Here is a 14,200-nt window from a genome sequence, read left to right on the forward strand (position 1 = left end):
AGGTTTTTAGTGTGCGAAAACTTGCAAGTACAAATTTAGAAGCCATTTTAATGGCCCAGAGAATTTCATCAAACAGAAAAATGACCTCTGCACTACAGGTGCAAGATTCAGGAGTGTCTAGTGGGATTTGCTGAAGGATTTTGAATGTATGTTTGTCGTAGCTTATGGTTACAATCCAGAATTTGCACAAGTTTTCCACAAGTGGTTAGCGGATGGCATTTCACACAGCATAGAAATGTCATGCACCAATGTACAGAAACATATATGTCCTATAAAGTCAGCATACATAGGTATTCATTCATAAGATATAGAAGAAAACATTGCTCACCTGCAATATTGACAGAAGAAACAAATGCAGCTAGTAAGGCTAGTGTTTGAGGCAAGCTAGAAGGAAGGTAAGATCCACCCATTAAAACCAAACCTCCAACAGCAGTAAGACCTAAAGAAAACAGAATAAATCAATACTTGATGACAAAATACATACAAAGAATAAATAAATAATTGATCAGCTGCAGCAAGGAAGTGAGACACTGAAGCCAGTAGGGGAAGAAGGAGCCAAAGTAGGGACCTTCTGCAATCCACAGAACTTTCTATGGTTTTGACTGGACTTTCTGTGCCCGGTGCTAGTTGGCTGTTTGCTCACACCTTCTCCCAGTTCTCCCTCAGTCTCTTCACCTCAATTTCTCTCCACACCTGCCTCTTGCTCTCTTCTCCCCTGCCCTGTTCCCCTCATCCTCTCTCCCCTCAGCTTTCTTTCCATTTAGCTTATCACCTCCTAACTACCACCCCCCAAATGATTATGTTTGCTGCCATCACGCCGTTCACTCTGTTTGTGTGTTCTAGCCCTTTCCCCACACAGTGCCTGTCTGGTCTATTGAGATTGTAAACTCTTGGGGGCAGGGACTGTCTTCTACTCTGTGTTTGAACAGTGCCCAGCACAGTGGGGCCCCAATCTTGGTGGGTCCTTAGGCAATAACCTAACAAACATGATTAATAAATAGTATCAGCAGAGTATTGCTGAGGTTATTACCACATGAAATCCATGACATTTAGATAGTATTGCATCTCACTTCTTCAGGAAGCTGAGTGAAGACACATTTTGATAATCTTAGCTGTGGTCTAGGTTCCAAGAAATTCAGTTTTTGCCCACCTCTGAAGCACACTACTTGTAAGATCACTACTATGTTATTATTCATCGTATGGACGAGGTGGATGAGGCTTTCTTCTGGCAACTCGCAGGAGTTACTAGATCGCAGGCCCTGGTTCTCATGGGAGACTTCAATCGCCCTGATATCTGCTGGGAGAGCAATACAGCAGTGCACAGGCAATCCAGAAAGTTTTTGGAAAATGTAGGGGACAATTTCCTCGTGCAAGTTCTGGAGGAACCAACTAGGGGCAGAGCTCTTCTTGACCTGCTGCTCACAAACCGGGAAGAATTAGTAGGGGAAGCAAAAGGGGATGGGAACCTGGGAGGCAGTGACCATGAAATGGTCGAGTTCAGGATCCTAACACAAGGAAGAAAGGAGAGCAGCAGAATACAGACCCTGGACTTCAGAAAAGCAGACTTTGACTCCCTCAGGGAATTGATGGGCAAGATCCCCTGGGAGAACATCATGAGGGGGAAAGGAGTCCAGGAGAGCTGGCTGTATTTTAAAGAATCCTTATTGAGGTTATAGGGACAAACCATCCCAATGCGTAGAAAGAATAGTAAATATGGCAGGTGACCAGCTTGGCTTAACAGTGAAATCCTTGCTGCTCTTAAATACAAAAAAAAAGCTTACAAGAAGTGGAAGATTGGACAAATGACCAGGGATGAGTATAAAAATATTGCTCGGGGATGCAGGAGTGTAATCAGGAAGGCCAAATCCCACCTGGAGTTGCAGCTAGCAAGGGATGTTAAGAGTAACAAGAAGGGTTTCTTCAGGTATGTTAACAACAAGAAGAAAGTCAAGGAAAGTGTGGGCCCCTTACTGAATGAGGGAGGCAACCTCATGACAGAGGATGTGGAAAAAGCTAATGTACTCAATGCTTTTTTTGCCTCTGTCTTCACAAACAAGGTCAGCTCCCAGACTACTGCACTGGGCAGCACCGCATGGGGAGGAGGTGACCAGCCCTCTGTGGAGAAAGAAGTGGTTCGGGACTATTTAGAAAAGCTGGACGAGCACAAGTCCATGGGGCCGGATGCGTTGCATCCGAGAGTGCTCAAGGAGTTGGCGGATGTGGTTGCAGAGCCATTGGCCATTATCTTTCAAAACTCATGGCGATCGGGGGAGGTCCCAGATGACTGGAAAAAGGCTAATGTAGTGCCCATCTTTAAAAAAGGGAAGCAGGAGGATCCCGGGAACTACAGGCCAGTCAGCCTGACCTCAGTCCCTGGAAAAATCATGGAGCAGGTCCTCAAGGAATCAATTCTGAAGCACTTAGAGGAGAGGAAAGTGATCAGGAACAGTCAGCATAGATTCACCAAGGGCAAGTCATGCCTGACTAATCTAATTGCCTTCTATGACGAGATAACTGGCTCTGTGGATGAAGGGAAAGCAGTGGATGTATTGTTTCTTGACTTTAGCAAAGCTTTTGACACGGTCTCCCACAGTATTCTTGCCAGCAAGTTAAAGAAGTATGGGCTGGATGAATGGACTATAAGGTGGATAGAAAGCTGGCTAGATTGTCGGGCTCAATGGGTAGTGATCAATGGCTCCATGTCTAGTTGGCAGCCGGTATCAAGTGGAGTGCCCCAGGGGTCGGTCCTGGGGCCGGTTTTGTTCAATATCTTCATAAATGATCTGGAGGATGGTGTGGATTGCACCCTCAGCAAGTTTGCAGATGACACTAAACTGGGAGGAGTGGTAGATACGCTGGAGGGTAGGGATAGGATACAGAGGGACCTAGACAAATTGGAGGATTGGGCCAAAAGAAATCTGATGAGGTTCAACAAGGACAAGTGCAGAGTCCTGCACTTAGGACGAAAGAATCCAATGCACCGCCACAGACTAGGGACCGAATGGCTCGGCAGCAGTTCTGCAGAAAAGGACCTAGGGGTTACAGTGGACAAGAAGTTGGATATGAGTCAACAGTGTGCCCTTGTTGCCAAGAAGGCCAATGGCATTTTGGGATGTATAAGTAGGGGCATTGCCAGCAGATCGAGGGACGTGATCGTTCCCCTCTATTCAACATTGGTGAGGCCTCATCTGGAGTACTGTGTCCAGTTTTGGGCCCCACACTACAAGAAGGATGTGGAAAAATTGGAAAGAGTCCAGCGGAGGGCAACAAAAATGATTAGGGGACTGGAACACATGACTTATGAGGAAAGGCTGAGGGAACTGGGGATGTTTAGTCTTCAGAAGAGAAGAATGACGGGGGATTTGATAGCTGCTTCAACTACCTGAAAGGGGGTTCCAAAGAGGATGGCTCTAGACTGTTCTCAGTGGTAGCAGATGACAGAACAAGGAGTAATGGTCTCAAGTTGCAGTGGGGGAGATTTAGGTTGGATATTAGGAAAAACTTTTTCATTAGGAGGGTGGTGAAACACTGGAATGGGTTACCTAGGGAAGTGGTGGAATCTCCTTCCTTAGAGGTTTTCAAGGTCAGGCTTGACAAAGCCCTGGCTGGGATGATTTAGTCGGGGATCGGTCCCGCTTTGAGCAGGGGGTTGGACTAGATGACCTCCTGAGGTCCCTTCCAACCCTGATATTCTATGATTCTATGATTCACATAGTGCAGTGTGTGTGCTAGGTGCTTTGCAGGCATGTAGGAATACACAATCTCTTTATCCTCAAGGAGCTAGACTGTGCCTTGAATCCACAGGGCCATTTCGGGGGAAATAGAGAGTGGCCGATGGAAACTAGGGATTGTGCCTTCCTCCCCAGAGCTCCCAGGCATGCAGGAGGAGGGTCCCAGTTGGATGAGGCAGCATGCTCCCCTCTCAGCACCCTGCCAGAGTCTTTCCCTGCCGTAGCAGGGAGAGGCTTCAGCAGTAGGTCACTACACTGCTAAAAACTACAGTGTAGAAGATGGAGTCATGGCTTGGGTGTATAGGAGAGCCATGTCGGGTATATACCCTAGGGCTTGGGCATGTCTTTACTCACCTAAACAGTGCCTCACCATCTACATGGTTATTTGTACTGTGCTGTGGGGTGTGTGTGTGGCGTGCAGTAGGTACTCTACACTTTGATGTAAGGAGGATGCAGTGTAGACCTACCCTGTAAGAGAAGAGTCTCTACACTTCCTCCCCGCCAAGTGTAGGGATTACAGTTGTGCCAGACTCCTTGCATTCTTGCCTCCGCCCCTCCCCCTCCCCCAGCTATAAAAGAGCCAGGTACAAGCTGGCCCCTACACAGATCAAAACCAGACAAAGGATGTGGAAAGGAATAGAGCCTACAATGTGCCTTGTACAGTGACGCTAGGCATACCCATTTCTTGTGATTGCCATGATGTGTGTGACAGTCTTCCCCACCCTATCATTCCTCATACAGATATTTGTATCTGTTATATAACTTTAATAGCCAATATATTGGCTTTATCTTTAAAAGGGATGCTTCTCATTCAGCCCTTGGGCTGCGTGATTCTAGTGAGTTCTCTGTGGGGAACTTCCCTGGGGATAGAAGTAAAAACTAAAGGCAGCACTGTCTAGAGCACTGAGCAAGGATTTGAGAGGCAGGAACACCTGACTTCTAATCCCAGTTATAACAGTAACCCACTCTCTGGCCTTGGGTAAATCACTTACCCCCTTTATGTCTCAGTTTCCCCATCTGTATAAGTGTCCCAGCAGAGACCTTGACCCTAAATCTCTCATAACAAAACACACAAGAGAAGAAAGGAGTGCACTTACCAGAAATTGCATTTGTTACTGACATGAGGGGTGAATGCAGGGCTGGTGTGACACCCCAGACAGTATGATAGCCAACGATTCCAGCGAGACCAAATGTGGTCACCATTTGAGTAAAAGCAGCATTAGGAGAAATAAGCCCCAATCCTAAAACACCTGTCAAGCCTAAAAAGAAAAGCACGTGCTCAGAAGTATAAAAAAAGCATTTTTCTTTTATTAGTCATAAAATAAAAACAGAGCAAGAACCCAATCCTGTTCCAATGAAGCTTTGACATCAATGGGAGCAGGAGAAGGCTCCTAGACATCCTTTTATATACCTAACTTTTATTCCTTGTTTCTGCTAGAACTAAACGTTGCCTAGTGTAGAATTCAGTTCACCAATTTATCTGTTCCAGTCTTAGGATCCAGAGCTGGAGATGCCAACAATAAAAATCTCTGAAATGCAAAATACTTAGCTTGCGCAAAGCATAGCAGAATAGTTAATCAATAAAAGCAAAATGAAAAATGGCATCGATTCTCCAATGACGTCTCACAATCTTCAATGCTCTAGTAGGAAAACAGACCACATTGTGGCAGCTGTATATTATTGAAACAGGCAGACCACACAAACATTTCAATAATATTCCACTGGTAGAAACTCTATTATCTCCTTCAGTACAGTACTTGTCTTCTTGGCCATACAAACTCAAATTTCAAAAATTGTTTTTCCTCTAAGAAAAGAATGCACCATTGTGACAGATACATGGCTGAAATTAGATATATTTATTTACGAATGGCCAGTTTCTGCCCCATTCTGTAGCACTTTACTACTTACACAGTCCTAGTACAATCAATTGGACCACCCTCTGAGCAGAATAGTACCGGTGAGCAAGGGTGACAGAATCTGGCTCTTAGTGGGGAGGTGTCAATTTTTGAAGTGCTAACCAGCCTGAGAAGGCTTTTTTGAAGTATTTAAACTTGCATTTGGCAGCATTAATCAAAGAAAACAGATCTCCAGAGTGGGATAATAAAGTGATTATACTCCAAGGACAGTATTCAGTAATGAACTTATCTACAAGCTTATTACCCAGCGATGACAAAACCATTGTGATGAGGCCATGTGGGAGGTTTTTGGGTCCCACACAAGGATGGAATTAGGGAAGATTTGCTAAATGAAAGCAAGTTCTTAGATCTTCCTCCACCCTACACTCCCTTTAAAATCCATTTTCTCCACTGCCAGAAAATCCCGTTCTTTGGACTAATGGCTACTCCTTTTGTTGCTCATTTATCTGGCACAAGATTTCAGAAGGTGAATAGCCCTCACAAAGGTGTGTTAAAATGTCCTGTCATCACTTACATTAACGATTATTTTTATATTCATTCTACCCTGTTCTTTTTAAAGAAACTTAATAAAGACAGAATAATGCAATGCTGTTTATGAGTGAAAACATTACTAGCTAAAATCAAAACCTTGTTATCTGGTTTATTTTCCATTTTAACACAGTATTTTTCAAAGTATAATAACCAGAGCACTGGCAATGACATTTGGGAATAGATAGTGCATTAAAAGCCTGATCTCAAACTCTTTGAAGTTAGAGTCATTAATATCAATGGACTTTGGATCTGGCCCTTACACAATATCATATTGCCTCTTTATTATATATGCAGTTACTAGCAGGGCTAGTTTCTTGGTTATGCTAAGTATGGAATGATTTAATACAGAACATCAGAGAACTAACCTGTACTCTACCACCACTTTCCAGCCTCTCATTCACATGGAAAGTAACTTAAGTTAGCAGATCCTTGGCTAATACTTCTCAGTATTAAGACACTGTGCATAGCTCCAGTTCAGAAGTTGGTTTTTATTTGATTTTCAATAAATACAACTTAGCAAGAATTAGGTGTAAATGTCATGCAGGCTGAAGGAAATGCAAACAAAATTGGTTGTGCAGCCAAATATTTCTTGGTGAATCATTTTTACCTGCTGTGTAAACTCCAGCTGATGTCATGGTTTTTCTGAATGGTGAGATGGAGGCTTTTCTCTCAGATTCTAGTTCTTGCACAGTTTTTTGTTTAGCAGGGACAGAAGGAGGCATTGTTCTTGGTAAAGGTGCTGGAAATAAATTCTTACCTTCCTGTGACAGAACAAGACAATGACTATGATGGATTCCTGTGGCATCTTGCCCTCCATTATATTAGGGTCTGATCCTATGACACATACTCAGAGGAGTTGGCTCAGGGAAGGCACTGGGATTACTGAGATGAGTAAAGACTCAGGATTTGGCCTTTATTTTTTTATTACACTGATGAAAGAGCACAGATAACTTTATTGTAAAGATCCTGGTTTTAATAAATTAGAATTTTTTAATCTATGTTTTAATTAAATAACCTTTAGGGCTGCAAATTAGCACTGATTGATGCGTTCAGTGGTGAAAAGCCACCTTGGGCCTCTCCAGCACCCTGTGAGTTGCAGCACAGCATCTGGCCTGGTATCTTTTAGGTCTATTACATTTCTCTCTAACAACTCCTCTGCCAAAGATTAATTTCAGCCACAACAATTAATTATTGTGCATAACTATGCTTTGGTCTAATGATACCTGAAGGCAGATATGGATCCCTGTGAATTCACCCTACCAACAGAAATACTCCTTACTCTACATTCCATCCAAAATAAACATCCCTGCAAAAAATCAGTCTATCCAAAGAAATTTCTCCTGTTTGGAAAAATTTCAGTCAACACAGAGGTGATCTTAATTGTCATTTATTTGCCAGTTCAGGTTCCCTTGCCCCTTCTCCCACAGCAGCAAAAAGGATGGTGATTTCTGCTACTAAGACGGGGACTCTGGAGGATGGTGACGGGCAGTCGTAAGGGGTTGCAGTCTATCCCATTTTCCTTCCCATACACTGAGGCTTGAACGCTACTGCTTCAGAAGAATATTGTCTTAAGCAACAGTGCCCTTGTTCCTCCCACACTGATGTGACTGCATCATAGAAACATCCTCCAGTCAATAAAGCCTTCCAATGTTAACACTAACCAACATTATTTCAAGAATCATGCATAGCTCACACTCCCACCCACCCATCTCACTCCTTGGCTAAATACATCCTCTCACGTTCGCAGCACATATTGATCCCAGAGCAAGAAACCCCATCTGACACTTGAATTCATATCTCCCACAATCACTGAGCTAATGGATCAATCCTCAGTCTTGAATTCTTCATTACGTATCCCAAATCAATGGCACAGCTTTCATCTGAGACTTTTATTAACCTATATTTTGCCCCTAAATATCTTAGTGCTGGCAACATTTAAAATATAAACTGCCTGCATTGCACCTTTATGAATATTATAAGAGCTAGCCATTGAGATTATTTCCTGGATTGGCTAACAGGAACATTTATGTCCTTCATAATACATTTTTATTCCCATTTCTCAGCAATTTAAAAATGAGCTTAAAACTCACCTTCATTACCATGGTTCCTCTAATTACATGATCAATAGTCCCATAATCAAAATTATCTTTTGGCTCAAAATGAAAATATTCTTTGTCAGGAGAAATAGCTTTTAATAATTTCAAGATGTTGTTGGAATACAGGCTACTGGCCTGAGTTGCCATTCTACTTGGCAAATCTGTATAACCAATGTGAACCACACCCTGATGAGAAAGAAAAATAAATTTATGTCAAATCTTTTCATGTATTATCTTGAAAACTTTTCAGGTGTTCTCCACAGACCTGATGCATATTTTACAAATGCTAGTAAATCAAATTCGCATATTACTGCAGACACTTCTTTCCAACGCTTTGTTTTACTAGTTAAGGATTTTCTTTTAAAACTAATAGCTTACTCTGATGTCTGAACATTAAAAAAAAAAAAATCAGCAATTTTGTCAGCAAGCCAGAAACCGAACAAGCTGGGAGGCCAGTTGGGGAACCATCTGGTGCTTATTTTGAGAATAAAAAGTCAAGCGCTTTTTAAAGTTTGAGAACACCTTTTGTTTGTCTGATAAAGATTACATTGCAAAATATGTTTCCCAGGTTAACTGGACTCCAATTAGTTCCAAAAGGAAGATATGGTTTTAGATACCTTCATTTCTATTCTACACAGAAGAGGATAGAGGATAAAGTTTCCTTACCAACATCTCACAGTATTAAAGCTTAAGTATGTGGACTATTGAAAATAAAATAATTCTAACCCTATCCTCTCAAAACAACTGCATATGCTCTATCTTGGATGCTGTGCCATAAATTCTTGGGGTTTTTTCCTTTTATTTTATCCTCATTATAACACATTCCATTATTAGCCATCTGGATTGTGCAGCTGCCAACTTATCCCATATGTAGCCACAGGTGCTGGCTCCAACATACGTTCAGGAGTAAGGGAAAGGTTATAATATTCAAGTATGACAACCACGGACAATATCAGTGCAAGTCGACACTGAAACACCATAGATGGGACTGCTCTTTGCAGCTGACTTTTCAGAACACATCCACAGCCTACTAGCCCCTGTCTAGAATATTGTGGGGGCTCTAATGATGCTATTAAGGCTCTATGCCCCATTTCAATTGTTCATTTAGTATATTCCATCCTAACAGCTTGCACAGCCATTGGCTCCTACAGGGGGCTTTGTGTGCCTCCCCTGCAGTGAAGCCACAGTGACCCCTAGTGGCTTCAAACATCAGTTCCTTGCAAAGATAAAAGTACAAAATTCTGACGTTTGGAAAAAATTAGAAAGGATTACAGAGAGACCTCATCTCTGATGGGAGGTAGGCAGGGAATAGTGGTCTATCATTGCTCTCTGTTCAGAGAACAATTACACATCAGGAATGTTATCTTCTTCAAAAATATTTAGTTCAGGACTCTAAAGCTCCTGCTGGAGTTAATGGTTTTGGAACTAATTAGGGTGGAAAATTAAATAAACAGCTGTAACACTGCATGGAACATTCAGAGTGTCCGTACAGTCCCCGCTATCTGAAACCCTACAGTAAGCAGTTATGGGGTATCCTGCTCCCAGGGAAAGCTTCCTTTTAATCAACAGAAAGATATTGGCTAAAGCCCTCAGCTCTGCATGTTTGCCTGCTGGATCTTCATTCCCTATTTCAGGTTCTCGTTACAATGAGCAGAAAGCTGCCCCTACTTTACATTTTTATCTTTTCACACAGGTGCCCTTATATCTTTGTAAAGAGGCAGGCTGGTCTCATGGCTGCAGAGAAACTTGAAAACGTGAACCCTAGATGTTCCAACACCAGGAGGCAAATAAAAAACTCTCAATATTTAATATTTTTACACAGCATTATTTTTGGAGCCTAACTCCATGATTTTTGTAGTTTTGGGGCTGGCCATACTGGGAAGGGGAAGATAGTTATGGAAAAGTGCCTTAGTCTGGTCCTTTGTAACAATTCAGATTAAATATATGTTTTAGCAACAGATAAATAATTACACCTTTATATTATCTTACAGTTCTACATTGTACAGATGAAATCAAACTTCATCTAAGAATGGCAATTTTCTATGTTAAAATTGATGGTTCAATATTGTAAATTAGTGAAATTGACCATTGTTAGTTTTATAAGTGATTAAATAAAATGAACCTCTAAGTCAAATTTCCTTTGCTTTTACTATACTTGGACTTTGGACAGCTCCACCGTTTTGTTAGTAAAGCTCTGGGGATGAATTTAAGGGCATTTATGAATACGGTTATTAAAAACACTGTAACCATGCTTATAAAAATCACAAAGCATAAAATCTTCAAAGATGGAATGGTGTCTGGACAGTATTCCAATTTGTGGTTTCATTACTTGTGAAGTGAAAGACTCTGCTTTATTATCCTGCCACACAATAGTAAGTATTCATGACAGACATACAATGGCTTCAAGGAAACATGGCCAGTTCTTTGTTACTAGAATGGTTATTACTTTTTAGTTTCTTCAGACAATTGTAATATTGTTTCAATTTTATATACACTTCAACCATTTCTAATAAGCATTGACTTTTATTCTACAGACCCTGTGAATATAAAGCTCTCCAGGATGAGTCGTTTCCACATTGCCACCAGCCTCAGATGCAAGATCCACAATTACCGATCCATCCTTCATTGACTCTACCATATTCTTAGTGATTAGGATTGGGGCTTTTTTCCCTATTGCAAATTAAAAAATAAAAGTAAAAATCTACTAACTGTTATCGTTGCATACAGTAAGATTCTTCCACAGAAACTGAAGATGTGCAAGGAAAACATCTAGTATATTGTGGGTGCTACTGGAAATAAATAATAAAATACTAATCATACTATTCAAAAGAAGCTGTTCTAATCCATGAAATAAATATTAACTGGAGCCCAAACCTGAAGCCCTTATTCATCCATAATTGCTATTGATTGTCTAACTGTATTCATATCACTGATCCGGAAACGTTAATAGGAACATATATTTAAGTCTGCAATAATCAAAAAGCTACACCTCACCTGGTATAAGCGCAGTACTAATAACAATATCCACTTCTTTACACTGTTTGGCAAATAATGCCATTTCTGCTTCAATAAATTCTTTGGACATTTCTTTTGCATAGCCTCCAACACCTTCTCCAGTTTCGGCAATATTCACTTCGAGAGGTTCTGCTCCAAGGGATTTAAATTGCTCCAGTGCTGGCAGCCTGCATGCAAAGTACAGAGATTATTGCAGTTTGCTATTTCATCATGGCAGCCATTGCATGATTACATTACCAGTTGCAAGATGACAGCAGTTCGCAAACTCTGTTACATTAATTTGCAGCAAAGAAACACAACATAGACTCTAATTTTGCATGTGCGAAGCTCTGCACCAAAGCAGAGCCACACTGAATTCAGGGTTTCTAGTTCTTCTCTCAGGATGCTTGACATAATTACTAAGCGGTATCTTAGCTTCTTCTAAACTTTCTAATTGAACCAAGACTTCAAGAACTTAATAAACTACCAGTGAACTGAAAAAAATCAGTTATATATCATATGCAGCTGTACTATTAGGCTTTTTCCATGTCTAAATGATAATATTTTGTATTATCTTGCAAGTGGGATTTTGATCAAAACTAGACCTTGGACTTGAATGCAGCCAACTTGAATATATGTAAGCCTGGGGCACATGTGCAAGGAGGGAATTTGTGTACCAGTATACCCATACCGCATGTGTTCATTGGCTGCTGTGCATGCTCACGTCACGGTCTTACACCAGAGATAAATTTGGGACATTTGTTTCAAAGGGAATTTCACTGATGTAACTGAGAGCAGGATTTTGCCCAGGATGTTTTATACAAACCTAAGTACAGTATTTTAGAATCTAAACTGATATTTTCTTACCCTACCTGGTGTCAAATCCTCTGACGATGGCTCCCATTGCTCTGGCAGCTCCTGCAGCAGCAAGCCCAGCCACGCCACCACCAATTATCAACATCTAGAGAGAACACACACGTGGAGAGTGAGCTAAGTGTATTCTGTGTCCTATTCCCACTCCATGCTGAGTGTATTATATCACTTACCTTCAAAAGCACGTGAAGTTACAAGAGCATCTGATGCCACTAAATGTAAGTACTTCAAGGAAGTTTCAAACCTTATCACAACTACGTAAGTACTTAAATAACCACCTGCACAAGGTGTGATATTTACAAAATAAGATCAGGTAGAAAATGATTAGCTATTTAAACCCTTAAGTGAAACAAAACATGAATAGGGCTAATCTTCCTACACCAGCAGGACTTCAAACGTTCACTCTGGAACATTGGTGGTGGAGAAAATAGGCCTGATTTAATCAGCTATTTAAATGCTTTGCTCTGTTATAGTCTGGCTTTTCCTCGGATGGATGTTATAGACAAAATTCTGACCTCAGAATGTAATGTAAACTTCAACTCCCACTAAAATGGGTATCAGTCCCTTGGTGAATAACATTCTGTTGGAAGATTATTTTCAACAAACAACCGAACAAACAAACACACACACACAAACCTCTGATGAATATCTGTCTCTAGGCATGATGTGATTAAATGCATTTGTGGCACTTAAATGATTTCATCCGATCAAACATTTGCCAAAATACTTCGAAAAGCCAAGTTAGAATAGATCTGGGGCCAAGTTCTCTTCTAAGGCTATGTCTACACTGCGCACCTTACAGCAACATAGCTGTGTCACTGCAACAGTGCCGCTGTAAGGTACGCAGTGTAGTCTCTCTTTGTCAGCAGAAGACAGCTCTCCTGCCGACAAAATAAAACCACCCTCAATGAGGAGCTTCCCCCACCAACAAAGTGCTGTCCACACTGGTGCTTTTCGTCGGTAAAACTTTTATTGGTCAGGGGGGTATTTTTTTCACACCCATGACCGACAAAAGTTTTACCAGCGAAAGTGCAGTGTAGACAACTCCCTTTCACCTCAGAGGCATTGCATTTGTGTAGAGGAGAGCAGAATCTGGCCTGCTATCAGCCATATTAGGCATAGACCTGTGCTTGGGGCAGTGTGGAGCTGCAGCTCTCCAGAAGGAGCTCTGAGAGCTCCTACCCGCACAGAAAAAGTGGACCCAGTGCACCAACCCCACATGGGATTGCTGTGAACAAGCCACACGGCAGCCATCCAGCTTTGGAAGTGCCCGGTTCCACCCAACCACCTTTGGGAAGGCTAGTGCCGTAGGAAGTTCTAGTGGAGCGCAGTCTCTGCACTCCGGAGAGCTCAGGTACTGCAATTATACCTGATCTCTGGGGCGGCGGGGAAGGGGGTACATGGGGGGAAGGCTCCTTATGCCCCACCCACCTGTGTAAGGAACAGGTACAATCTGGCCCTAGTACAAATAAGGTTGCAACAAATGGAACTGTAATGGCTATATCCTAGATTTCCTAGAAAGGTCATATAGTGGAGCTGTACTCCCTGATTATACTGTCAGTCAGGACAGAATTTTACTCCACACATCTCATCTGTACAATCCATACCTTTGCAGGAGGCACCTTTCCAGCTGCTGTTATCTGACCAGTAAAAAATCTACCAAAATGATTAGCTGCCAGGATTACAGCCTTGTACCTAGAAAATGCAAAAAAAAACAACATTGCGGCAATGGAGTAAAGCCTCTGCAGACAGAGCATGAGGATAACTATGCCCAGGGCCGGCTCTAGGCACCAGCAAACCAAGCACGTGCTTCGGACGGCACTTTTCAAGGGGCGGCATTCCAGCACTTGGATCGCCCCTTTTTTTTTTTTTTTTTTTTTTTTTTGCTTCGGGCAGCAAAAAACCTAGAGCCGGCCCTGACTATGCCAAAGGTATCATTAGGTACTGTACCTTCCTGGGTACCGCACATAGCTGGGCCAAAACCCTTCAGACAAATACACAGACCAAATCAATGAGATAATTAATAGAAACCCCATAAAACAAACAACAGTTATTGAAC

The 14,200-nt window shown here is 41.9% G+C and overlaps 1 protein-coding gene across 2 annotated transcripts in view; it reads right to left on the reverse strand.

Moving 5' to 3' along the window:
• LOC102936380 (NAD(P) transhydrogenase, mitochondrial) overlaps positions 1–14,200 on the reverse strand; it is a 71,106-nt gene that overhangs the window by 33,870 nt on the left and 23,036 nt on the right. For both annotated transcript variants that reach the window (XM_043524456.1, XM_037911515.2), the window contains 8 exons: positions 13,749–13,836; positions 12,141–12,229; positions 11,269–11,456; positions 10,811–10,944; positions 8,269–8,460; positions 6,786–6,939; positions 4,829–4,990; positions 329–439 (listed from right to left, as the gene is read on the reverse strand). In XM_043524456.1, the coding sequence (XP_043380391.1) occupies positions 329–439; positions 4,829–4,990; positions 6,786–6,939; positions 8,269–8,460; positions 10,811–10,944; positions 11,269–11,456; positions 12,141–12,229; positions 13,749–13,836 (1,118 nt within the window). The remainder of the gene's footprint in view (positions 1–328; positions 440–4,828; positions 4,991–6,785; positions 6,940–8,268; positions 8,461–10,810; positions 10,945–11,268; positions 11,457–12,140; positions 12,230–13,748; positions 13,837–14,200) is intronic.

Source organism: Chelonia mydas, chromosome 10, assembly GCF_015237465.2.
Source record: "Chelonia mydas isolate rCheMyd1 chromosome 10, rCheMyd1.pri.v2, whole genome shotgun sequence".
Taxonomy (NCBI): Eukaryota; Metazoa; Chordata; order Testudines; family Cheloniidae; genus Chelonia; species Chelonia mydas.